The sequence below is a fragment of the Thermomyces dupontii genome (assembly GCF_041956625.1).
Source record: "Thermomyces dupontii strain NRRL 2155 unplaced genomic scaffold VTN31scaffold_10, whole genome shotgun sequence".
NCBI classification, from domain to species: domain Eukaryota; kingdom Fungi; phylum Ascomycota; class Eurotiomycetes; order Eurotiales; family Trichocomaceae; genus Thermomyces; species Thermomyces dupontii.
The window spans coordinates 111845-136920 of record NW_027192316.1 but is presented as its reverse complement, the minus strand read 5'-3'; the positions used below and the strand labels follow the sequence as shown (position 1 = coordinate 136920).

At 51.3% G+C, this 25076-nt stretch overlaps 6 protein-coding genes across 6 annotated transcripts; 3 read left to right on the top strand and 3 right to left on the bottom strand.

Moving 5' to 3' along the window:
• Positions 1-686: 686 nt before the first annotated feature.
• VTN31DRAFT_1864 (uncharacterized protein) lies at positions 687-965 on the top strand (the record flags this gene model as incomplete). Its single annotated transcript, XM_069401968.1, has 2 exons — positions 687-830; positions 897-965. 2 exons carry the CDS (start codon positions 687-689, stop codon positions 963-965), a joined length of 213 nt encoding a protein of 70 aa, XP_069257493.1.
• Positions 966-3966: 3001 nt separating this feature from the next.
• VTN31DRAFT_1863 (uncharacterized protein) lies at positions 3967-4422 on the bottom strand (the record flags this gene model as incomplete). Its single annotated transcript, XM_069401967.1, has 1 exon — positions 3967-4422. One exon carries the CDS (start codon positions 4420-4422, stop codon positions 3967-3969), a length of 456 nt encoding a protein of 151 aa, XP_069257492.1.
• Positions 4423-8110: 3688 nt separating this feature from the next.
• VTN31DRAFT_1862 (uncharacterized protein) lies at positions 8111-11605 on the top strand (the record flags this gene model as incomplete). The annotated part of the gene is made up of 3 exons (XM_069401966.1): positions 8111-8199; positions 8296-10891; positions 10976-11605. 3 exons carry the CDS (start codon positions 8111-8113, stop codon positions 11603-11605), a joined length of 3315 nt encoding a protein of 1104 aa, XP_069257491.1.
• A 1362-nt stretch (positions 11606-12967) lies between these two features.
• On the bottom strand, positions 12968-13318 carry VTN31DRAFT_1861 (uncharacterized protein; the record flags this gene model as incomplete). Its single annotated transcript, XM_069401965.1, has 2 exons — positions 12968-13101; positions 13192-13318. 2 exons carry the CDS (start codon positions 13316-13318, stop codon positions 12968-12970), a joined length of 261 nt encoding a protein of 86 aa, XP_069257490.1.
• Positions 13319-17180: 3862 nt separating this feature from the next.
• Positions 17181-17788, bottom strand: VTN31DRAFT_1860 (uncharacterized protein; the record flags this gene model as incomplete). Its single annotated transcript, XM_069401964.1, has 4 exons — positions 17181-17247; positions 17314-17439; positions 17512-17554; positions 17782-17788. The coding sequence occupies 4 exons, from the start codon at positions 17786-17788 to the stop codon at positions 17181-17183; spliced, it is 243 nt and encodes an 80-aa protein (XP_069257489.1).
• A 2041-nt stretch (positions 17789-19829) lies between these two features.
• Positions 19830-20873, top strand: VTN31DRAFT_1859 (uncharacterized protein; the record flags this gene model as incomplete). The annotated part of the gene is made up of 1 exon (XM_069401962.1): positions 19830-20873. One exon carries the CDS (start codon positions 19830-19832, stop codon positions 20871-20873), a length of 1044 nt encoding a protein of 347 aa, XP_069257488.1.
• Positions 20874-25076: the final 4203 nt, after the last annotated feature.

Here is a 25076-nt window from a genome sequence, read left to right as displayed (position 1 = left end):
TGGTTGGTTGTTGGAGGCAACCGAGATTTTTTTTTTTTTTTTTTTTTTTTTTCTTTTCTTCGAACTCATTTGACTTTTTCTCCTTCTCCAGAGCCTGGGATCAGATCTCACAGTTTCTCACCTTGGTTAACCTAACCTAACCTACTCGTTCCTTTGGCTTTTCGGTGTTTCAGCATGGGGATCAATGCTTCTTCTCTTCATTTCAGCTTGGGGCCCAATCACCGCATTTCCAAAGCTTCCTCACCATCCCCTGTTCATCCTTGCCAATTCTTCGAATTGACTTTGACTCTTGTGCCTCATCTCCAACGTTTGCACTGCGCTGTTGAAGCATCTCCTGGATCCGTGTTCCGCATTCAGCGCTCCGTCCCGGGATCCACTTGTGCTTAAGTTATCATGCTTTCCTTCTTCATCTCCCCAGTGGCCAATGATTTGCGTCCATGCTGCCCCGCCTTCCTGCTTTGGCTTCCCCTCGTCCAGTTTGGTTCATCCTTCTCCCTTCTTGAGTTCTGGCTTTGGGAAGTTGGGAAGGCGAGCCGAGTGCGCTTTCTTAATTCTGTCAGACATGCCTGACTGGGAATTTTGTCCCAATCTGTACATCTTCTGTCCTTCGTCGACAAGACTGGAGTCAGAAAAAAAAAAGTACTCACTCGTCCAGTGACCCCGATCTGATCCTGGAGGCATCGTGCATGCAGCCTGCAGCGCTAATGCCCACCTTCTCCTGCAGGACCGTCGAAAGGCCGAAATCGAGGCCGAGTTCGTTGAGCCTCATGCGGGGAGAGGAAAATCCGCTAACTGCGGGTCTAACTTTTCTTCCATTGTATACAGTACACGTATGTACCTATCCTGTTTGGAGACACCTCTTTTGGACAGCAGATGAAATAACTTGTAGGTAACAGGTACATAATGATGGACTAAGGCAGACTCGGGTCAGTCGAGCAACCGCCAGTTCCACGTTGATGAAGTGACAATGTGCCCTGAGCAAGCTACCTCACACAATCCGGCATCGATTCAATCGGTCAGGTTAGGTGCCTACCTATCTACCAGCTCAAACTCAGGGACACAGCGGCCTTTTCCATGTAACTCGGAGATCTTCTCAATCGATACTCCGTAGACTGGTTGCACTTCATCAATGTCACAATCCGAGCCCAATATGATTCGAATACAGTACTGTGCAAGGACCCGAACAGCAACGTCGAGCAAGATCGGCTTGTCTGCGTCACGTCGCTCCTCGGTGTTCATTTTTACCGATGTAGGACAACGTTCACCTCGAATCAGTTGTACGATCTGCGAGCTTTCCGCTTCTCCTTTAATAACGGCAAATAGTACATCTTCGCAGGGATACTTTCTCGCTTTGACTTGCATTGACAGGAGGAACTCTTCCGGCCTCGAAGTTAACTCAATGTCCACCGTCGGCAGAGAACCATCCTGCTACATCAGTAGGTAATCACACACCGTTTCCGACATGAGAATACCAGGAAGTTACGGAGTACTATTATTATTAAATCATTCCTCAATCCGCGGTCAGTCATCCTTGCCCATTTGCATCGATTCGGTGGATCATCTTCCAAGATCAGCAAACAAGTACCTAGGTAGGAGGTACTGAACTTGGCGGTGAGGATGATTCAGTCTCCAGGAGTCCAGCCTAGGCAATTGCCACCGATAAAGGCGCCAATGTCACAGATAGACGCCGGGATCTGATGGCCATCAGGGTCTTTAGAGATGTATCAACGTCCAGTACAACTACCGATATTAAGCTCTTGCTCCACTCACCGAACCTAGGACGATCTCAAACCCACACCGTTCAAGATGGACTGGCCTTTTCTTTCCTTGATTGTACGTCCCCGAGAAAGAAACAAGAGTCTTCCGACCCTTCGCTCCAGGATGCCTACTACGGAGTGAGCGGATCCAGGATCATTCCCGTAGACCACGTCGGAAATTGTCTTTGCTTGTACCGACTGAGCCACTGTTAACATAGTCAAAAGCATCAATAATCTGCGTGCAATAGTATTCCTTGCCGTCTGGTATGAAGAACTGACTGACAAAGAAGTTCGAAATTGAAGCCAAGACGTCGTTTGTTGAGAGGAGAGCATGTCACGAGTTCACTTCAAATGTCAGGACTCGACTGGATTCATGTCCTGTGGAAATCCACGGGGCGTTTTACATTGATATCTACTCCGTAGGACTAGTACCTCTTAACACGCACCGTCGAATTAATCAAACTAGCATTTCACTGCGCATTCTTACTAGGGTTGTAACCCTGTGAACATCACATTCCTGCTTCAAACGTCCCGGATCGAGATAATTGTGATGTCTTACCTCCATTTCCGTCAAGTCCTCCAACGTCGAACGAGGTACATGAGCCGGCGATCAGCACGCAATGTAGAAATGCAACATCGATCAACTCCAGATCTAGATTTGGGAATGAATCATTCTACGAGACTCGGAGAGCACTCAAAGTCATTGCAACCCGCATCCCATGCAAGGGTTAGTGTACTGGGACTTGGTACGAGTAATATACCTACCTATGCAACCAACTCCCGATAAGGCGACGTAAACTCCGTACTAGCTGTTTCGAATGTCTGAATATCGAGTGATTTTGTGTGAACGCAGGATTCATGCCGCTGGATGGTGTCGCTGTAGGAATGAAGACTAACCAAACCCCAAGGCTTCCAGGGCGATAATGCTGAACTAAGAATCGGGGAATGGACATCCCGACTTCAGGATGTTGACGCTGCATTGATGATCCCTGGAGAACTTCAGCCTTTGCTCGACAACACTCCAGAGGCTGCGGAGGGAGACCGGGTGAGACAGTGCACCCAGCAGTCAGTTGCAATCTTGTACATAGATTGGAAGGGGGTAAAGGCAAGATTGCATTGACTCTCTGCATCAACCACCACAGTCGCCAAACACTGCACTTCCAGTTTATTGACGTTGAGCATCTGGCGACCCGGAATGACAGAATTCAAGACTGTATAGATCAATTGACTCGGAAGAACGGAATGCACCACGGATACACCCTGACGGAACTCAAGGGCATAATCAACGTTACGGACAATTGGAACGCCCTGACCTTGACAATGCTGTCGGATACCCCTTGACGGTTCGAAAGCCTACAATGTTTCCAAACACGGTACTACCCGATAGCACAGTCCGAGATATAATCGATGACTGTTCGGAAGATACGCAGGTCCGCGACGGGAACTCTGTCATATCGCGACCTCAAGGAAAACTGGCTGGCCAGGTAGTAGAGCTAGCCAAACCAACCGGGAAACAGCTTTCAAGACTCCAGCAAAGGAATCTCAGCCTGCCAGCGAGGAGGCCTCGACATTCGGGAACGTTTCATTCTAGATCAGGGCCCGGAAGCAACGCTCCTGGCAATCCAAGGCTACATCGCTAGACGAAGGACTAAGGTCACATGAAGGGACGCTCACCCTCTGAATTGAGTGGGATTTCGCAGAACGTACAAAAGGAATGCATCCAGCGAGGCGGTAAGCACCTATGTATTGATCGAGAATGGTCTCGAAAGGCGAAGCTCCAATGCGCGAACAGCTTGTCTAAGAGAGGATTCCGTCCAGGAGCAAGCTTGGTAAATTCGATGGAATGAAATCTTCAGAAACCCAGTCGACGGTTCGGTCCAGTCCATCGGCCCTGACAACCACTACTAACGGCCTCACCGGCTTCTGCCTCAAAGTCCTCGCGGTTCAATGACATATTGTGCTAGGAAACTTCCAAGCCCTTCAATCACTGGACAGAATTGCAGATGCCATCTGCGTGTGCGTTGTCATGTCGCTCATGTGCCTCCTACCTTCTGCAAGCTGACGAAAGATAAGCTACATTTATCACATGACCAGCACCTACCCTAATAAGATGGTCTTGATGAGTCAGCGCCAATCGTGGCTTTTCCCCAGATTCCTCAGCGAGGAATGATGTCAATGCTGTGGCCTCACTCTCACATGACCCGACAACTTAGCTGCCATCATCGTCGGCATCGTGTGCTGCAAGCTTGACCTTCAAGGGTAACAGAAGCATCGATCTTTGCCTGGACGTATGAGATTGACCAGTATTCGTTGGCGTTGGCGTGTTGGTGTTGAGAAGCATCATCGAATCGTGTAATGAGCAGCTTGAAAATGCTGACGTCTGAGCCTGTAGCTGTTGGTGAGATGAACCTTGATACATGCATGACGCGCATCCAATGAAGCTGGGATCCGTCACCGTGCTGTTTCGTCCTGCATCGTCTGTCGTTGGAATTGATCTTGAATTGACCACAATCACCGTGGTAACTGGTAACCAACTGTAGATCTTTTCTTTACCCTTCTGTTCTCTTCTTTTTTTTTTTTCCTCTTTTTTTCCGCGTGGATCCTCATGGCCTGCGCAACGAAGATCTACTGATTTTGAACGGCTCTTTGCCGAGTCCGACTCCATCCGGAGAACAAAAGACAGGGTCACCGTTGAATCGGCTCCACTGCTGCTCCACCCAGATGCCTTTCGGATGGCTTCTTGAAGGTTCTGCAGTCTCTGGTCGTTTGTTTTTTTAGGTCTCAACGGCGATGATCAGGGAACCCATCCACTTAATGAAGTCAGCGCTGTTCCTCTCATGCCTTTGTCACGTGGGAACTGGACACCGGATAAGCACGGAGCAAGTGATAAAGGATGCTTTCTTGAACCCTGCACCAAGCTTCCCGGGGTGTGTGTCCCAGTCCAGTTCGGCCTACCGCCTTCGACCGTTAGCCTCAGCGTTTGGCCCTCAGGGCCATCGCGCCAGTGGAGAAGTATCCACTGGCAGCGGACCCAACAGCATCCCGCATCCTCTTGTCTCGGCGATGCGGTGATGGCCGACCCGCTCTTTCGGGGTGGGGGAACGGCGCGCCTCAGACTGGGCCGCTTCACCGGCTCTGGACCGCCACGATTGGCCCACAAATTGCCGCCAGATCGGCTGGCTGTCTGATTCTCATCCTGTTGCGTGTCTGGGAATGCGGCGGCGGACGCCACAAAGACCCCATCGTCTCGGGATGATCGTAGCTCTATCGAAGAGTCATCCAAAGTGGAACCACTGCCAAGCTCCTTTGCAGACTGTCGGTCTCAGAGCCTCGAACGTCAGAGTCAGCCCTGGCATAGACAGAAGTCCCATCATGTACTCCGTACGTACTCGTACTCGCTCTCGCTCTCCTCGCAGTTGTATGTAGACAACCTTCCCGTCCCCGCCAGGCCGCGGACGCAGGATCAGGTCGCACGTAGCCAACGCAGGCGGTGACGCTGGTGCGCAGCCTCCATGCACCCTTTCTCGCCGGTTGGCGGCACCACTGCTCGGGAACCCTGGCTCGGCGGCCGTTCCATGCTCCACTGCCAAGGCGCGCCATCGAAGCCACCAGTCGACGATCTGCTTAGGGCTTGTCCGCTTGAGGCTGGAAGGCGGAAGTTCTGGGACTGAGGCTGCCACTGCCAGCGTGCCTAACCGGCTGGGATTCCCACCGCTCCACTGGGACTGGCGTTCCTCACTGCAACCATCTGCTGGGGCAGCGAGCAATCAGAGGGTGGTGTCGCGTCTGCGCGCGCTGAGTGGCAGAACGAGGCCCATTCTCCCCAGCGTCTAACCGTGCCGATGCAAGCACAACAAAGACTCCCATATACATACAACCGAGAATGCTGGTCCGCCGTTGCGCTGTCAATCCGCCACAAACGGCAGGTGCCATGACTCAGCTGCTTCTGATTGGGAAGGTGGACCTGGGTGTGATGCACCTGCCCTGCTTGGCAATATGCAGCCGTCCTCTAACTCTTTGCTCCTGCCCCATGCCCCCATCTAAGTAAGTTATCTATCTTTGGACAGGGCGCTCTTTCCCAAAATCAATTTCCCCAGTTTTGACCTCTGCCGGTTAGGGCCTTCCCCTCTTGTAAAGCTGAGCAGCCCGGAGCCCAGGTTGATCCTCTCCGTCGCTTCGATCTTTGTTCCTTCCTTTCTTGCTGAGAAACTTTTGGAGTGAATAGAAGCAACCCATTGTTTGTTTTTGTCCCTTCATCGCCCGCGGTTCTTAGCTAAATACTCCTCTGCCCATCAAAGCGCTTCGATCGACGCATTCGACGCCCTTCTCGGCTCTCTCGCCAAACCCCGGCACCTGCGGCCTTTGTTGCCGGCTTTGCCGGTTTTGTCCTTTCCCACGTCCTCCCACCTCGCTGACTTCCATCCAACCGTCCACCGCCGCGCCGGCTTCATTCCTCGTGTCGACGCAAGGCCTGCCTTCATGACGCTGTCTCGCCCGTCGCCGCCGAATCCTGCGCGCTCATGATGCGATGTCGAAAACGCTCCAAGCCCCAGAATCGTGGATGAATTGTCCAGGATTGCTGAATTAACAACCCTCGTTCGCTGGTCGGTCTTGTCACTGGCAGGTTTTTCACGCGACAAGGAACAGTCTCAGACCGGCAGTCTCCCATCCATTCCGGCTCACCGACTTTCCGGTCCAGAGACCGGCAAAGAGCAGCCAAAATGTATCCCACGGTGGCTCTCCCATCACAATTCCACCCCCACCATCATATGGACTATCGACTCAACCCCGACCTCGTGAATCCTCCATACGACTGGAATGCTCCCGCCGCTGTCCATCCGCCATTGCAGTACCCCCGCCAGCATGCATCCCACATACCCTCGAACACCGTCCCGCGGAACAACTACCAGTTCCCGCATCCGGTCCAGCGCTCCGAACCCACCAACTTAGGCCGCCTCCCGGACAACCTCGGGGAGGCAATGCCGGGCGAGCACGTCCTGCGAAGGAAGACCCCGAACGGAACTCTGACAGCGGGCTATGATGGCACCCCGTCCGATCGAACCGCCCAACCGCCCGCCTCCAAACACCTCCTGGTCTCCTCCTTGGATTCTGGTCAGCCCCTGCCCTCGCAATCCCTGCCGTCGCAAGGCAACGCGTCCCTGAATGATTGGCATCAACCGTCCATGGAACCAGCAATTCCCGTTCAGTACCAGAGCTTCCCGCCGTCTTACAACAAGCAGGATCGGCTTGGAGGTGCCGCGGTCGACCAGTCCGCCGTCAACGGATCGGGACCGAGTTGGGTTCGATCTTCCGATTTTCATCCCGGTCTCGATTCTGTGCTGCAGCAGACCCTGCCACCAACGCAGCAGCCGCAACGGTACTACATGCACAATGGCTCTATTCCTACCGTGCTACCCGCCACGCTGCAGCCATGTCCAGGGCCAACCGCCCCCGTAGGTACTGGCCCGTACGGTCCCTATTGGCCGGACGGCGCGTATGTGCCCTACCGGCCAGCAGCTATGCGGGACTCTCGCTTCATGCCCACCACCCAGTATGGCCCTCATCAACTAGCACCCCATGACCCTTCCTTTACCTCTCTTCCTTCGTCTGGACGGGCAGCTGCTGGAATGCCCTGGGTCCAGCCACCCCTCGGATCTGTCAATCATGACCCGCTCCTCAAACAACAGCAACAACCGCAGAATTTCCCACCCCGTCATGCGCCGTTGAATTCACTAGGGACGGGCAGAGAGCAACTGCAGCCCGCTTACCAGACGCCAGCCTTGAACACCGCACCTTCTGGCCAAGTCCAAGTTGACGTTGCTGGTTGGCCGGCCACCAGTGGCATGCCGCCGGCCGGCTCTATGGCATCGGGAATGAACACCCTGACGCAGTCTGTGTCAAATGCGGAGTTCAAGGAAAAGATGCTATCATGGGCTCACGGCGTGTACGTGGACCTCCTGGCGACCATCCACCAGACACGGAAGCAGAACATGTCCAAACCCACGGCTGACGGGCAGCCCCAACGGCCCATGAAACCAAGCATCTATCCAAAGCCGCCTCGCCAACCTGGGATGGACTTGTCAGCTTCTCAGACCAACGTGCAGCGATACAATGGTTATCCTGCCCAGAGCGGCCTCACAAATGGCGTCTCTCAGTATGGCGCCGGTCGGCCGGGTGTGGTTGCCGGCCAACCCTTGGACGGTTACCACGCTGTTCGGAGAGCGTCTGGCAATGCCTTTTACCCATTGGTCGGGCCGTCAGACCCTCAGAACTCGATCGTGGCCGAAGCGGCACGGGCATTGGGAGTCTTGTCAAGTTTGTGCGTTGAAAGCAATTACGAGTGGATCGATGGGATGCTGCTCGTCGGTTGCCTGGCTTACGGCCTGGAAGACTATCAGAAGGCCTCGAAATGGTACTCTCGGATCTTGGCTAGGGACGCAAAGTGAGTATTCCCCTTGTTTTAACTGAAGCTATCGATCCGCATCTTTATCCCTCCCCTCCTTCTTGGTATTCTGTTTGGGTCTAACATCTGCCACAGTCATGTGGAGGCGATCAGCAATCTCGCTGCAACTTATTTGGCGCTGGACCAGCATGAAAAAGCTCGGGAACTCTGGACACGCGCTGTGGAACTTCGTCCTAGCTACTTTGAAGCCGTCGAACATCTCGTTGGTCTTCTGTGCAGCAATCATCGCGGGCGAGAGGCTGTGAGAATCATCGATTTCGTCGAGAGGTCCCTGAGGGTGCCCAAGAATGGAGACTGCTTCCGATCGGACGAGCTTGCGAGTGAGGCGGAAAGTGATGCTGACAGCACGGCTTCTTACGACCGGGCTGCTTTTGATTACGACCGGGACCGTGAATTTGATCACGCCCTTACTGGCAATCCCAAAGATTCTCCAGTGGCGGGCGCCGCGTTGAGTGGGTACGCCATTCCCGGCTCGGACAATGGCCGGCTCCTCGCGCTGGTTCACGCCAAAGGGAACATGCTCTATTCTTTCGGCGACAACACGGCCGCCGCGGCCGCCTTCGAGACCGCCGTCCTCATCGCCGCTGGGAGACCGCGCCATGGCATCAAAGGGCTGATCAGAGAAATCATTGCTGCTTTCACCAGTGTTTCCAGCTCCGGCTATTACGCTCCCCCGGAAGCCTTCGATTCCAATGAGCCAATACTGCTCTATCCGGAAAAGGCACTGCAGACAGCAAGTCTGGTGTTCCCGCCTCATGGTATGCCGCATGGGTTGCAGTTTGTCCCAGAAGGGTCCCCGAGGAACGCAGCGATTGCAACGACTAGCAACGCCCTGCTTTCGCTTGCCAAGATTTATCAGGATGGTATGTCCCAGGCTTCGGCCACCGGGAGCACCAAGGGAACCCCGAGCATTCGGAATATCTTGGCCCTCTATTACCTGTCGCTATCACTCCATCCCAGTCCGTCCACAGCGAACAATGTCGGGATCCTGCTGGCTGGCATCCAGAATAGTGGAGCTGTCAAAATCCCTCGTCCGCCGCCGGGCAGAAGCACACTTCCAGAAATCCCGGGAGTTACCCCTGGCAGCGGCGTTGCCTTGGCGCTCGCGTACTACAATTACGGCTTGAGCTTGGACTCGCGACATGCTCACTTGTACACCAACTTGGGCAGCCTCCTCAAGGACATCGGTCAGCTCCAGCCCGCAATCAAGATGTACGAACAGGCCGTCAAGTACGACGGAAACTTTGACATTGCCCTGGCGAACCTTGCAAATGCTGTCAAGGATGCCGGTCGTATCAATGATGCCATCACCTACTATCGAAGAGCTGTCAAGGTGAACCCGGATTTCGCAGAGGCCGTCTGTGGTCTCGCAAACGCCCTCAATTCAGTCTGCAACTGGACGGGCCGCGGCGGTCTTGTTAACACTTATGGGTTCAAGGACCGATGGCACGTAGACGACCAGGGTATGCTGCAAGATTCCACGGGCATGGAAGTTGGTTCGGGCTGGATGCAGCACGTGGTCGACATTGTCAATCGGCAGTTGAAGGAAGGCGAGACCTGGGGCCAGGGTCTGTTGACTCCCGCTCTGATCGAGCAACTTGCCACTCAGCTGGCGTCGACGGCCACGTCGAACAAATCTGTGGGCAAGGCGGCGCTCACGGCTCTCTTGCGATCGTGGGCCGGCCAAAGGTGGGAAGGATCGCGGGTCGTTCGTTTGATTGAGCGCGCGATCCGCACCATCACTTGGCGGTGGTACCAGGATCGATATGTCCACGGCAAGGAGTACCCGTTGACCAAGTACCAACGGCCGCAGCTTCCATCGACGCTGACGGTTCCTAATGCTCCCACCGTCCTTCCTTTCCATACATTCACTTGCCCTCTCACGGCCAAACAGGTCCGTCACATCTCGCAGCGAAATGGATTGCGGATCTCCTGTTCGACTCTGCGTTCGCCGTGGCTTCCCGCCACGGTCTATCCGCCGCCTCCGCCTCCGAACCCCTACCTTAAGGTCGGCTATGTCTCGTCCGACTTCAACAACCACCCTCTGGCCCACCTGATGCAGTCTGTTTTCGGTCTTCACAACCCGAACAGAGTCAAGGCGTACTGCTACGCAACAACGCCCAGCGACAATTCAGTGCATCGTCAGCAGATCGAACGCGAAGCCCCAGTATTCTACGATGCCAGCAGCTGGTCCATCGAGCGCCTGGTTGGACAGATCGTACAGGACGGAATCCACATCCTCGTCAACCTCAATGGATATACGAGAGGTGCCCGCAACGAGGTGTTCGCCGCCCGGCCTGCGCCGATTCACATGTCCTTTATGGGTTTTGCAGGGACTCTGGGCGCCGAGTGGTGCGACTACATTCTTTCGGATGAGCTGTCCATCCCTCGTTCCACCCTGAGTCCTGGTCAGCGGCGACGAAGTCTTGAGGACCGCATGTTGGAAGGCGACCACGCCGAGGACGCGGATGATTGGATCTATCAAGAGAGGATTTGCTACACGCGGGACACATTCTTCTGCTGTGACCACAAGCAGAGCGCACCGGACAGCGAAGGCTGCAACCTCACCTGGGAGCAGGAGCTCGAGCGGCGCTGGAGAATGCGCAAGGAATTGTTCCCAAACCTCAGAGATGATGCCATCATCCTCGGAAACTTCAATCAATTGTACAAGGTAGGATCATCATCGGACCTGTGCTCTCTCCATCGAGTGCGGTCGAATTCTCTTTAGAGCTTTCATGCTAATATGGAACTGTAGATTGAGCCCACCACGTTTCGAACGTGGCTCCGTATCCTTGCTCGGGTCCCAAACGCGGTCCTGTGGCTGCTTCGGTTCCCTGAACTGGGCGAGCACAATCTCAGACAAGCTGCGCTGAATTGGGCCGGGAAGGAAGTTGCTTCTCGTATAATATTCACCGATGTTGCCCCGAAGCATATGCATATTTCGCGAGCTCAAGTTTGCGATCTGTTTCTGGACACGCCCGAGTGCAATGCGCACACAACCGCTGCGGACATCCTTTGGAGTGGGACCCCAATCCTCACCTACCCCCGATATCGATACAAGATGTGCTCGCGCATGGCATCGAGTATTCTCACAAGCGCGTTACCCAAGAACGAAGCAGGCCGTGCGGCGCGGGCTCAGCTGATCGCAACCTCGGATGAAGATTACGAGAACAAAGCTGTGTATCTGTGTCAAGACTGGCGATATGAGTTTGGCAGTCAAGGCCGGGTGACCGGCCGGCTGGCCGAACTGCGGAAGATTCTGTTCACGCATCGATGGGAAAGCGCTTTGTTCGATACACGGCGTTGGGTGCGGGACCTCGAGGATGTATACGACAAAGTTTGGGATGCATGGGTTCGCGGCGAAGAAGGCGATTTATGGTTGTAACTTGTGTGTTTCACATATACCCCGGGGTTTTGTTTTTCTGCTTTTTCCTCTCTTTGGGCATTGTTTCATCGGATGGGTTGATTGAGAGCATGTACTATGTTTGTTCTTGTGATGGCATGTGCCTCCCATTGTTCAGAGCATTTTTTTGCCGTTGATGCGCCTTGTGGAGTGATTCTTCTAGCGGGCATATACGGTGTTTTAGTGTTGAGCAATGGAAGCGACAGCACCACTCGAGGAGTTCGGCGGACGACGTCACGACTGCATTCGACAATCTCTGGGAGGTCGACTGATTTGTGCATTGGGTTTTTGGTCGGCACGGTTCACATGCATGTGGCATCGGCGTTTTGGGTTGTCTGCGGGTTTGGCTCGAGGGTATATTGATGAAACTTGTATGGCACTGTATCATGTACACTGGGTGGAGTGCATCATGGGATTGGATAGAGTGTATGTGTTTGTTGACATACGGGTTGGCTCTCTGAATCAGAGACATGAGGCGTCCTACGGCGTCATATGGCATCGGTTAACCATAATCTTGCTTTGCATCCAAGTAGTTTATCTACGTAGTGGGCCGACATCAGGTTATCACGACTGCTTGTCAGACACTGTGGGTAAGGTGAAGATATTGCAGAAGCCTGGATATATCCTTCACATGCGGTGATGCCTGGAGATTCAACATCTTTGGTCAGATGGTATGTTAAGACTTGAGAGCTTTGAAATTCACTGGAGAAAGGTCATTTGAGACCAACGTCTATTTCAGAGACTACAACCACAAAGATCAAGGATACTCCATAGGATCCTGCTGGGCAATTGGGTTCGTGCTGCACAGGCTGTTCATCTCAATGAAGTCATCCTGGCTCAACAGCAATTTATGTGGCTTGCACATGTTCATGAGCTGCTCCTCTCGTTCTTCTTCTGATGTTTTTGAGAATCCGGCGAAACTAGTTCCCTATTCAGACTGTCTCGCTGCCTTGCACAATTTGATTTGTTTGTTCAGACACCAACAGTGACTTGACGACACTTGCGAGCCCATGTCGGCTTTATGCGCTGAGGAAACAGTGGCTGCTCTCTGGAAATCTGAGATATTTGCCGGACTTTGCCGAGTAAACAGTATTTTTAGTCCAGGGGGACGATTTCACTTGTGTCTCTGCTTCGATGCCGCCAAGGCCTGCGTGTTTCCGATAGATACTAATCGACATGAATGAAGAAAGAGATGACTCGGCGCCAGCTCTGCAGATAATCAAACCTGGTTCCTCCCGTTCCTCCATGCATTTGTAGCCTAATATCTCTCATGCCCACCCCTTCTGCACCTCAGTACACTTGTCATACTCCATGCTCCAAGATGTGGATTGTTCAATGGCATAGCTAATGGTTTTTTTGAACGCTCAACTCCGATGTCGCCGAACCAGGGACGAAGCAATCATGGGAGAAAGAGAAAAGAAAAAAAAAAAAGAATGCAGCAAGCAGCTGTAATATTCCCTGCTCTTTCTCCTCACCAGCTATACCGGGGCCCGAGGGTCATGTGCCCGAGCCGATTGCAATAATTAGTTAACTGATTTTGATGATTACGATTTGATCCAGCGGCTTACCCAGCTCCTGAGTCACTGATTCACTCTCTTGAAGTTCATCAGCCATTATATTATCAACCAGGAAGAGAGAGGAGCGGATAAAGGACTTGATGCAGCTGTCCATGCCATCTGCCGGCACTGTGATCATCAGATCAGTGAAATGATTATACTGTAGTTACTTTAATGGAGCACGAAGTCCCCTGGTCCTGTTCGTTCGTGCGAGGGACCGGTTCATTGATTGTCATTTGGACTGAAGAGCTCCCTGAATGTTTGAATTAAGTCCTTGGTAGCAAAGATAAGGCAATCATGCTAAAAAAAAAAAAAAAAAAAAAAAAAAAAAAAAAGAAAACAGAAGCTCCTGAACATGGGAGCAGAAAAGTAGTTATCAAACACGAAACCTGAAGAACTAAAGTCATAGGTTATTAAGTTGATGATCGAGGAGGTTCTGGCCTGGATTTTGTAGCTTCTGAATACTAAAGTTTTGAGAGCTACGCTTTTGAATGTTGCTCGCATAATTCAGGGTTCTTAGGCGGAAAAGGGAGCAAGATTGAGTTGGATTCCCCAGATTGAGTTTGACATGGCGTTCCTCCGCAATTGCCAGTTCTGACAGGGGATATGCAAGCACTATTCTTGATTGAGAAGCTGCAGAAAGTACTTGTAAAAGTTTGACTGCTAGATAAGGCTAGTCCCAAGAGGTATTTGTCATAAGTGGGGTGCCACGAGATGATTGTCATTTCCTGTGCTGGAGTTGGACCTCCGTATTGTATTGTAACTTGTATCGCGTACCGTACGGAGTACTCCGTACGAGTAAGATACTCGTATTTCGTACCGTTCTCCATACAGAGCATCCTTTTTCGAATGATGTCCTTTGAAACCGTTATGTGGATCAGTACGATGTGTGTCGGTGGTTATCATGGACATTGTTTCGGGCGCCTTAAAGAGCTCCGTTGGCTGGATTCTGGTGGACAGAAAACTACGGGACGTATGATCTCGTGACACGGGAACAGGGAAGCAACATCATCACGCTGCCATACGAGTATGTATATCTTCATTCATTCCATTCTTTCTTGCTCAGTATGTGTCGCTGTTTGAGTTGTGTGAAAAGCGGTACGCTGTGTGACGGCCAATTGCCTCTCGGAAGCTCGTCAAGAGCATGTCCGGAGCTTGTGTCAGACCCAGTTAGGGAGGACGAGTTGGGCTTGTCTTGGTTGAGTGCATGCCGGACATGACTGGAGTCCGGAGAAGGTTGTTGTAGATCATGCGACTCGCCGACACCGACAGGCCAAGACCACCGAGTGCGGAGCTCACGTGGCATGGTGAAGGAAAATGGATGACATAAGCATCGGCTCGGAGATCTCGCACTCCGACATAGTTCATTGTCCTTAAGGCGGTACTTCCCGTCCTTGGCTTTCATGCCTAAGGGTGATGATGAACCAATACGGTGTAAATTGGGCCAAATAATCATTCGCTCCAGTAGTCGACCAGGGATGAAAAGACAAGGTCAGCCGCATTTGTCCCGTCCACCACCATCGTCACTTCAGTTGTCCCCTCCGTGAAACGGTTGTTTCTTTTTGTTGTTGACGTCTTGCCCTTTTTTGTCGGATTCTCCTTGAACGCATTGGCCACCCCGCTGGGGCTAGGTTAGCCTTTGTGCCCTAATCCCTCCCCGTTTTAAGATCGGGATCCATCAGGTCCCCGAACATCAAAACCCAGGCCTCTTTAAAGCCCGATAACTAGACCAAAACGGGTTTAGTCAACGATGGAGCCCGATGTCCAACAGTCCTTCAAAACTCTGGAACGACGCCGATGCTTCATCGTGTCCTCCGTATACGAGCTCCCCCCTCCTTCATGTACATTCATCAATCATTGCCCATGACCAGGGTCTCTGAACAAATTATTCTCCAGAGGCAACGGTGCCTTTCCCTGCCTCGTTGCGTCGGTGGCGGATTGATCATGCAGTTTGTGTTCTTTCTCCCCTGGTTTCTTTTACTTCCGGAGCACGAACAATCCATACTGAGTATGTACTCGATCATTGATGTCACACGCATTAATCCTATGACACGACTGGAGTGCTCTGGGAAAGTGTCGGTGGTTTTCTTGGGAGGCTGCAGCAATTGGGGGGGGGCGCCTTTGGGTTAAACGTTCAGGGCACCATTTCTCAGAAGTGGGAACGACGAGTACACTTACGGATCACGAACTCACTCGAGATGCATTTATGGGATTTTTTTTTTCTGGAGGGGGGGCGCCTTCTCGCTTGGGTCATCCTTCACTGCTTAAGTGTCCACACTGGACGAGAACAATATGGGACGCCGGTATCAGATTGGTTAACTACCTAGCAGTTGAGGACTTGAGGTCAGCTTAAAGGCGGAATTCTCAAACGGCCGGGCTGTCTTGGTCATGAATTTTCTTACCGTCCGGTATTTTGTGTATTGAGCAATACATAAGACCAATCTCCGTAGTAGTCCGTATGAAATGTGCAAACTCCTGATGCTATGTGCTACTTAATCCCGTCAGATCATGTTAACAGTTGACATGACTTTGAGCAGTTTAATTATTTTTTCCCCGTTTACCTGGTTGCTACAACAAGAAGTTGGCTTCGTAATGGTTCCTATAAATTACGAGTACATACTCCATACAGTATACGGAGGAAAGATCCGCCGGTGCGGGTAACTAAACTTCAACGTCGCGCTAGTCAACTCTAAACAACTCACCACTGACATCGACCCTGGCTGGCGACGGCGTTTTGGGATTGGAGCCTCTGTTGGGCTTGAAAGCATCAGGCATATATGCAAAGCCTTGAAGGAATTGAACACAGCGCAATCCATTCTCAGCTTGCACCTCGTGACCTTGCTGGTTATGAGTCCGGTGTCATGGCCACCTCCAGACTTGAGAGTTGCGGCAGCCAGGCGAGAAGAGTACGGGTTCCCGAGTACTCCGTAGACACCACGGATTTCCTGATTCGTCTGAAAGGAGTAAGATGGAGTACTCCGTACTTCGTATAGGTACTGCTCAAGTACCCAGTACATTGCTCACTGCCCACATCACCAAAGTACGAGTTCTCGAAGAACGCCCACTTCTATGAGCACGCTCTTCAAGGATTGGCCGGTCCCTCTCTATGCTGGCAAGGTACGAGTGAGGTCAACCATACTGCAATATGCCGAACTTCCTCAAAAAATGAGAGATTCGTGATAACTACCTACCTAGTCATCAAGTACTACTATATCTCACCGATGTTCGACAGGGTTCGCTGCATAAAAGGATTGCCCCGCGGGATGCGTGGCAACCCCCAGGAACGAGAGAAGTTGAGGACAGACTGGACTCGCTAGACGCAATGGGGAATCTCAAGGTTGACCGTTCTTACGGAGTGCAGTCTTACGAGGAGTCCCTGTCTCCCTGAAGGTTCTGCGGATGCAAGCTCCACGCGTTGGAACCCAACGTTTAACGATCATGGATGCCACGCGAGGACTGATGGCCCGTGCGCGCACGTTGTCAGTGGGAATAAAGTGATTAGTCATGCATTCTGATTCATTCATCTTTCACTTCCTATTGGATGACTCCTGATTGTATCTCGCTTGTAATTACGGGGGTGGAAGCGCCCATACGAAGTATACAGGGCTGTGACCGATTGGTAATGAGGGTGTCCATGAGAGCATCCCATCATTTGCCAGATTGCGCTCTCCAAGACATCAGGCCTCTCGTTTTGGCCTTAGGCCTTCCATTAGAGTGCCGCGGTTAAATTATCCTCTGTTCTAAATAGTATGTAAAGATCCTAGGGCAACAGGACAAGAAAGTCGAGGGAGTCACAGTATGTAAACGGCTTTGAGGTACTCCGTACAGATATATTAATTGTACGAGTATGGAGCATGTACCGGTTGTGCCGCGGTCCTGCTTCTCGGATTGTTGGCACTCCAGTAACCGAAGGCACCTGTCGAGACGATGATGCATGATTTTCGCCACCTGCGACTTCGAACGGGCCTAGTTTGTCCTCGCGGGATGAGACATAGGGCCTCCTAGCAATGACACTTGCAGCCGAGGACGATAAAGTGATCAATGAGAAGCCATTCGAATGATGGCTGGCTGATACTCTCATCCATGAGACCCGAAAAAAAAAGTACGAGTACATAGTAGTAGCTCAACACATACCGTCGGTAACTGACTCCAAAGCCCAGACGGTTGGCTTCTTCGACTGCCATGAGCTTGCTGAGATCGGTTGGCCCGTGCTCGGGAGATCGTCCCCCTGAGCAAGACAATCGATCGACATGAACAACTCTGGACAGACGACTTTGTCAACATGCCAAGTAATATTGAACGAATGTCAACCGTTATTCTCGTAGGCCTTACGGAGTATACACTGCAGCGCATGTTGGTGCAAAAGTGATCGTTACTATTAGTCGTAGTCAGACGGTATGAACATGGAAATACGGAAATGTTGAATTCAATACCTGATGGGGGATCGACTCTTGTCCCTCTGACATGCAGGGCTTCATGTCACTAAACCAGTACGGGGTAAACCATCGCTTGGTCCCTGAGTCAGCGAATAAGGCCACTTTGCTGCGCGGCTTGACAGCAAATGAGCGCGATGAACGCCATGGTCAGCGCTGCACTCTGCACCTCTCATTTGCTCGCTAAAGCTGCAAGTTTCAACGCTGGCCCGTTAGCGCCACAACGGTGGGATTCCATTCATGTTGTCTTCCATTTCGTCGGGATGAAACCAGTCGCAGCTTGCTACCGTACAAAGTACGAAGGGGCCTCTGCGCCCATGGTTTGGAAGGAATCGTGAATATTGACATAGGTTACATCCCCAACGGCCAAGACAGAGGCGAGAAGGCCTTGTTCTTCGTATCAGCTTGACCTACGGTACGTACAATAGGTTATTTAAAACTCTACGGAGTGAAGGGGTTGAAGTTCACATCTTTGGGAATTGTTTCTAGAAATGCCTATTTGGTTTAATTCCGGCGGTACCCCGTAGCATTGTTGGACTAGGAATGGGTTAGTCATGTACGCATGGAGTCCCATGAATAAGTACAAGAATGAAGTCGAAAGGCTGCATCATCTCCGAGCACCCTGGACGATTTACGGCGTTGTACTCTGTAGACGGCTAGATGTCCATTCAATTGAGTTCTGACTTGGTACATTCGGACTCCAGATGGCAACCTCACATGCTCAAGCTAGAAGGACGGATGGTGACCTGTGCAGTCGGAGATATCTGTGCATCATTTCGCAAGCGCCCGATCTGCCTAAAAACGGTCTGGGCTATTCAGATCGACGATCCCGGAGGAATAACTCGTCAACTCGGTAAGTGGACCGCCACGCAGGTGAACTAGCCATTGAAAGTGAAGAAGCCGTCCTCCTCCGTCGGGAAGATTTTCAATAGTTCGGAGGAGGCCAGCAAGTCACTTTGAACGATGGGGCTCCCGTTGGATAACACCTAAATTTTCAAATGATAGCTCAAAGAGTCGAAGCGGCCTTTCGTTTGAGTGACAAGGCTGGCTGAGCGGAGTGGCTCATGCTCAAAAGAAAACAAGAAAGCGGCTAACGAGCTAAGCTAAGGATCCACGGCGATTCTCGGCCAGAGGACGATTCGATGACAGGCATTGAGAGCCTGAGAGACTATTGTGGTGGAGCTGGCGGCGCCGAGCAAACAAAGGTGAAAGAGAAAAAAGAAAAAAAAGACCATGGGGCGTGGGAGAGGAGAGATTGTAAGGCGGCAGTGCGGCATTCTGCAGAGATCGGTGAGATCCAATTTACGTCATCACTTCTGTACTTGGTAGTCTCGTATACAATCCCTGCCTTGAGATAGATGCTTGATTGCCGGAGGACTGTGCAGTGAAGCAAAGTCGAAACATGATGCACCACGGCGGCTCCAAGCGCCAAGGTCTAACGACTCGCAGTCAAGTCGCGGCGGTATGTATTAAATTGATTACAGAGTTCTCGTACTTCGTACATCGTACGGGGTCCGTATGGTAAGTTACGGAGTACATTGTTACAGCATTCTCGGTGCAAAATTACACGACGAACCGTTGTTATCCCCACGATCTGGACCAGGTGGACCCGGAAGCCCGCCTTTGGATTCAATCTTACCGTACCACTCAATACTTACATACAGCCATCCTTCACGCCAGGCCCTAACCTAGGTATGTATGTAACTGACCCACGGCAGATTCATCCGACAGGCACATCCAAGTTCCAACTTGCCATGCCCTAACTAATAGGGGCCCCCAGAAAGCAAATGGCCATGACCCTCCGTCTTCCTCGGTCGTGCCCCTTGTCGTTTTGTTCCCGTCTTGTAACCGCGCTATTCCCTCTTTCAAGACACTGTCGCTCCAATCCCTGTCATCTTCAGCTATATTATCCACTCCGTCGGTGTCCTTACCGTAGCCTCAAGGACCTGCGAGATTTGCCCCGACAACCAGAGAGTACTTATGTTCAAGGCACCGGCCTCCTCTCTCGTGTTTCGTTCCTGTCGCCTCCTACACTTGTGGCCTGTCCTGTCCCAACCGGGGCTTATCGGTGGGGTGTAGCTTGGTTGCATCGAACTACAAGGTAAGCATGATATTAATGGCCGTATGCCATGGTATGCCCGCACTCTCCCAAGCACGTCAGACCTAACAAGCCTTTTGATCTTCAGATCGAGAGCTTTTTGTCTATTGACCGTCTGAATGGCGCCGAATCACCGTCGGGGTCCCTGGGTGCCCGAAGAGGACCAGGCCCTGCTTCAGCTTGTCCGCGAACAGGGCCCCAATAACTGGGTGCGCATTTCGCAACATATGCACTACCGATCCCCAAAGCAATGCCGGGAGCGCTTCCACCAAAATCTCAAGCCAACACTTAGCCATGCCCCCATCAATCCCGAGGAAGGCATGATGATCGAGCGCCTGGTGAACGAGATTGGAAAGCGGTGGGCGGAAATCGCACGACGACTGGGCAATCGGAGTGACAACGCCGTGAAGAACTGGTGGAACGGGACTATGAATCGCAAGCGACGCAATATGGCTGCACAGGCCGCCAGTTCTTCTCGAATCTACAATGGAAGAGTTGAGCCTCCATACCCAAAAGCGGCCTCCACCAATCATGGCGGCAACAACCGCGGTACGCGGCAGGAATGGTCATCACCAACGACGAAAAGGTCCGTTGCTTCGCAGCAGCAGTCCAAGTCTGCGGACAACAACATCAACAACAACAACAACAATTATCATAAAAGCAACGACAACAACAGCAACAAGTTCGATTCCCCCCGCCTCCCTCCCATCTATGTGCCGGGATGCCAGCAGCCTATCGAGCCTCCCGTGGTCTCGCCCGCGTTCTCTGAAGCCCCGTCTCTAGAGCCCCCAGCCTTGGTGTCGGACCACGGCTCGGTGGCCTCCGCGTCCCCACGAACGATCCCCTCTCCGCAATTGCCGCCACTCACGATGGAGCCGCGCAATCCTACCTACATGGACCGTCGCGGCAGTGCACCATCCTTCCATCTTCCCACTCTGTCAAGGGATCTACCCATCGATGAGATACATAACCGGCCCAGCTCGACGATCGAATCCACCATGATTAAACGATGGGGTTCGGAACATCCTTCTCTTTTCCATCAGCCACAGCTGCCACTTGGCCATCAGCATTCCTACTCGGTGCCAGAGACAAACGTGGCGCAGGAACAGAATTCACCCCCGCAGCGGGATTCACGCATCTGCTTGAGTTCTCTACTGAATTAGTTTGATACCCCCCTTTTTTTCTTTTTATGTTTGATTTGTTGCATGGGGCAATCTGGTGTTCCATATACCATTTGCATTTGAGGGTCAGGGATAGGCTCCAAGGGTCATTGGAATTTCGCTATGGGGTGCACTCTTACTCGGACGTGGGTCGTCGCCGGCGCAGGATGATTTGGCTTGCTTTGGAAAGATATCCTTACAGCGCTTGAGTCCCTTATTACGGAGTACACATTGTGTATAATACTATCGAACACGAATTCGACCGAGGTTCAGAAACAATTCTCCTGGAGACATGATTCGTAGGAACGGAAGCAAAGCTATATAAACTCCACGCCATCATCGTGGCATTGGCACCTGTCCATGCCACGTCCCACCACGAGCTGCAAGATGCGATGCAAGGGATGACGCTGAAAAAAAAGGGGGTGCGGTAGCGACTTGTCTGCCCGTTTAGACATGCGAGCGGAGCACTTTTGTGCATACTCGTACACGCGTCAAATGTAGGTGCAGAGACTGTGCAGTTCTCGTGCAGACTTCAAGCATCCGTCTGACACCATCTGAAAACATCCATGGACATACAAGACCCGATCAACGCGGCGCTTGCAAAATACTAGTAAGGTTCTAGTGTTTGAGAGAATCGTCGCCCCAGAGATTTCTACTGACACGGTCACACACACACAGAAGGCATCTAGGATTTGTCAAAGCCTTCAACTCTCTTCGTTTTGTCGAAGGACTCTTCTCACCGAGTCAAGCGCCGAGCTATTATCAACCTTGATCCCCTCCTGTGATCTGCTTGCCGCTTTGGTGGTCATTCTCGACATGAGGCTCATAGACGTTAGGGATCCATCCACCCAGCCGATTGACGACCTTAAAGACCAGCTGATTCTAGGCAATGGTACAACAGTCTCTCAGCCATCAAATCCAATGCGACGGGGGTGGACATCATGAACCCTAAACATCCTAAATTGCCACGCTGTACGGAATATACTCGCAAATTGTTCCCTTTCTTGATTGCCTTCAAGCTTCGGCCTATGTACAGCCATGTAACGGTTGTAGATTGCTGATTTTGATGACAGCCAGGCACGGATCAAGGACAAAATAAAGACAAAGAAACCGTGAAGAAAAAAAAAAAAGAAAAAGAAAAGAGGACAAGTATTCCATCTTTACCTATCCTAGTGAAATTCGTCGCCGATAGAGCTCAATCAGGTGTCTTGGCCCGACACGATTCATAGTGATGGGCAAAGCTTCCGATGACAGGTTGCTAACGTCCACGACCGTTGCGAATCCATGGGCTGAGAAAAAAGAAAAAAAAAGGGACATGTATTTCTTTCCGATCTGCAAAATCGCAACCTGATGTACATACTCCGTACTGCGTCGGAAGCTAACCTTAACCTACAGGCGGTCACTTTGTGGCAACATCGGGCGAGAGCTTTGGAGCAATGAAATGAAAATGTATCATCCCTATGCTGACCGTTGATGTCTCGTGATTTTTGTCTTGATGCTTGAGTAGTATATTTCATGGTCATACTTAAGCCCTCTCTGACTCACGCTCGGAGCTACAACGGGCCATGCGATGATGCAACAACGTTGGAGATCCAGGCCCTCGAATTATTTTATCGCTGATTCGGTTGTGCGTAATTCGTGGAGCTGGAGCGTCTGAATGGTCCTGGCCTTGCTCGGCCAGAAGTGCACTGTGATTTGGACATCGATAGCAAAATGCAATCTGAAGTCTGTCGTTAAGACGTCGTAGTAAAGCCTCGTTATTTTTTTTTTTTTTATTTTTTTTTATGGTGCCAGATGCAGAGTGACAGGAACAATCGAAGTTATAAATTCTCTTTGGGTCACTTTATGGCATAAGCCAATCCCTAGTCCAAGTAGGAATACTCCTCCGACCTTGCTCTTTTTTCTTTTTTTCTCTCCAGGTTAAGAGTACTCCGTCCTCCGTAACTTTCGAGGACCCTGTGAACCTACACGCGATACGCCCGATTGTTCGACCGCGCAGCATTGATGACTAACGGAGACCGTAGCACGCCGATCACGGGGTTCCGTAACTTCCGTCCATTTGCATCGGGTCAGTAGGGCCGTAGGAGTTGCCAAGGTGTGCTTGTCTGCCTGTGATGATCAGCCCTAACGGAAGCCATGCTTCATCGGGTCATCAAGCCTGATGAACCCGCATCGAGACTTGACCGAAACAAGTTAATCTAGAAAAGTGCTTTGAGTTTAAGTTCGTCGATCGGACGAGCGACGAGTCAGCGGCCGCGGAACAAGTGGACCAGGAGGTCGGGGATAGCTTCAGGGCAACAACTCCGTCTTAACTATTTCAACCCAGAAACTTTTTTAAGAATGATGTTCGCTACAGTACGGAGTATGTAGTTATCAGGGGTAACTACTAATGTGTTATTAGACTATAACCCCAATTTTGGGTAGATAGAGAAGGAGAAGTCAGTTGAAGAATGTTGGTAATGATTCTAGTCAGTTCAATGAACCTTGAAGCACGAGGAGAAAAGGAAAGGTCTACGGAGTAAATTGACAACTCAAGAATCAGGCACAAGCCAGTCGTCCTTCCTCTCGTATTCATGTTCTAGAGCAGTCGCCAACGACTCGTACTGCCACTCTGTAGGCGAAGAAGCTCAGGTTTTCGCGGAGAACTTGATCCAACATTTGGCCGTTGCTAAGGTTGCTGAATCACCTGATCAATTTCCCGATCAAGCAGCCATCGCGGAAGTCTTCCCCAACAATTGACGATTTTTTTTTAAAAAAAAATGGCAAATGCAAAGCTGCAAACTGAGACAGGTGGCAGCATTCGCCTGAACTCAAGATACTCATGCCTTTCGCCTAGGTTGCTCCATTTGGGATGGAAATGGCCAAGTAAAATCAACATCAAAGTTTGTGTCAAGATGTCTGGGTACCTTACTCGTACTCTCAGTCTCTCACTAAATACTCTGTACATTCATCCCGACGGTATCGCCGTCAAACCTTACCTGCATTATCCTGTCTGTCCAGTAAGCTCTTACGCTTCGCTGCCAATCGACAAGCCAGGCACTTGCCTTCAACGTAGGTCGGTTATTTGGTTCAATGACAGCTGGGTACCTAACCTAGGTACTTACTTCATCATTCTTCCACTCCGCTCGAGTTCCTACCTTTGAACCAGAAAATCCATGGTTACTGTACGGACTACCCTCCGTTGACTTGTACGAGTACGAAGTACATACTCCGTACACACGCCGTAAGAACCGATACGAATGCTTTAAGTACTAGGTAACTACTATGAAATCAAAGTTACCGCTAAACCTTCCGGTACCCACCACTGTACGAGTACATACAGACTTTGTAACAGCTTGTCACAACCGTTGAGGAAGCTAAAAATAAAACGCACAGAAGCACGGACCACCAGCGGAGGATCTCGGTGTGCGATCCCGCTAAACCAAGATAGGTTTAGTTTGTCCACGCTAGCCCCATCCACACTCAGGCGTTTTTGAACGCCACATGGGAGAGGCGAAAAAGCTCAAGGCCACACAAGAGAATCTAGGGCCAGAATCCCAAACCCTGGTTGTGAAATTGCTTGAAACAAGAGTCCAAAGTGCCCAGACGCCCAGACCTCACGGAAGTCCGGCACTTCAAACATCAAAGTGTACTTAATTAATTAACGACGCGCGCCGAGTCTGAGTCCAATACGTACTCAGTCCATGGTCAATAGCTGTATCGTACTTTGTACACTCCTTGCTACATACTTGACAAGTGGAAATGGTGTTTTTGATCGAGTTTCGAAATGAACTACTCGTAGTTACGGAGTACTCAGCAGTAGTTAACACTCGTCCGGACCTACTCCGTACGAAGTACTATGTACTATGTAGGTACTACCTTTGCCTGCCATCAAGAATGGGGCTTGATTAGGTCCTCACAATTTATTTGACGTGGATATAACCGCTCGCTTCTATGTACTTAGTTACTTACTCAATTGGTTCGGTTCGAACACTTTGCCGTCCGGCTGGATTATCATCCCTTCGAGATCCCGAAGGATAATTCAAGCCCCCAGATAGCAAGCTGGATACTCAATCCTGAAGTTTTGAGCCCGGTGCAGGCGCTCATCCACTGCGCGAGGCTTTCACTTGCCGAGCCTGAATTACGCTTATCTAGGGTTTGAACCCTAGAAGCACTAAGTTGAAACAATCGACACGAGCCAGATTCGTAGAGTTGAACTACGTCTCT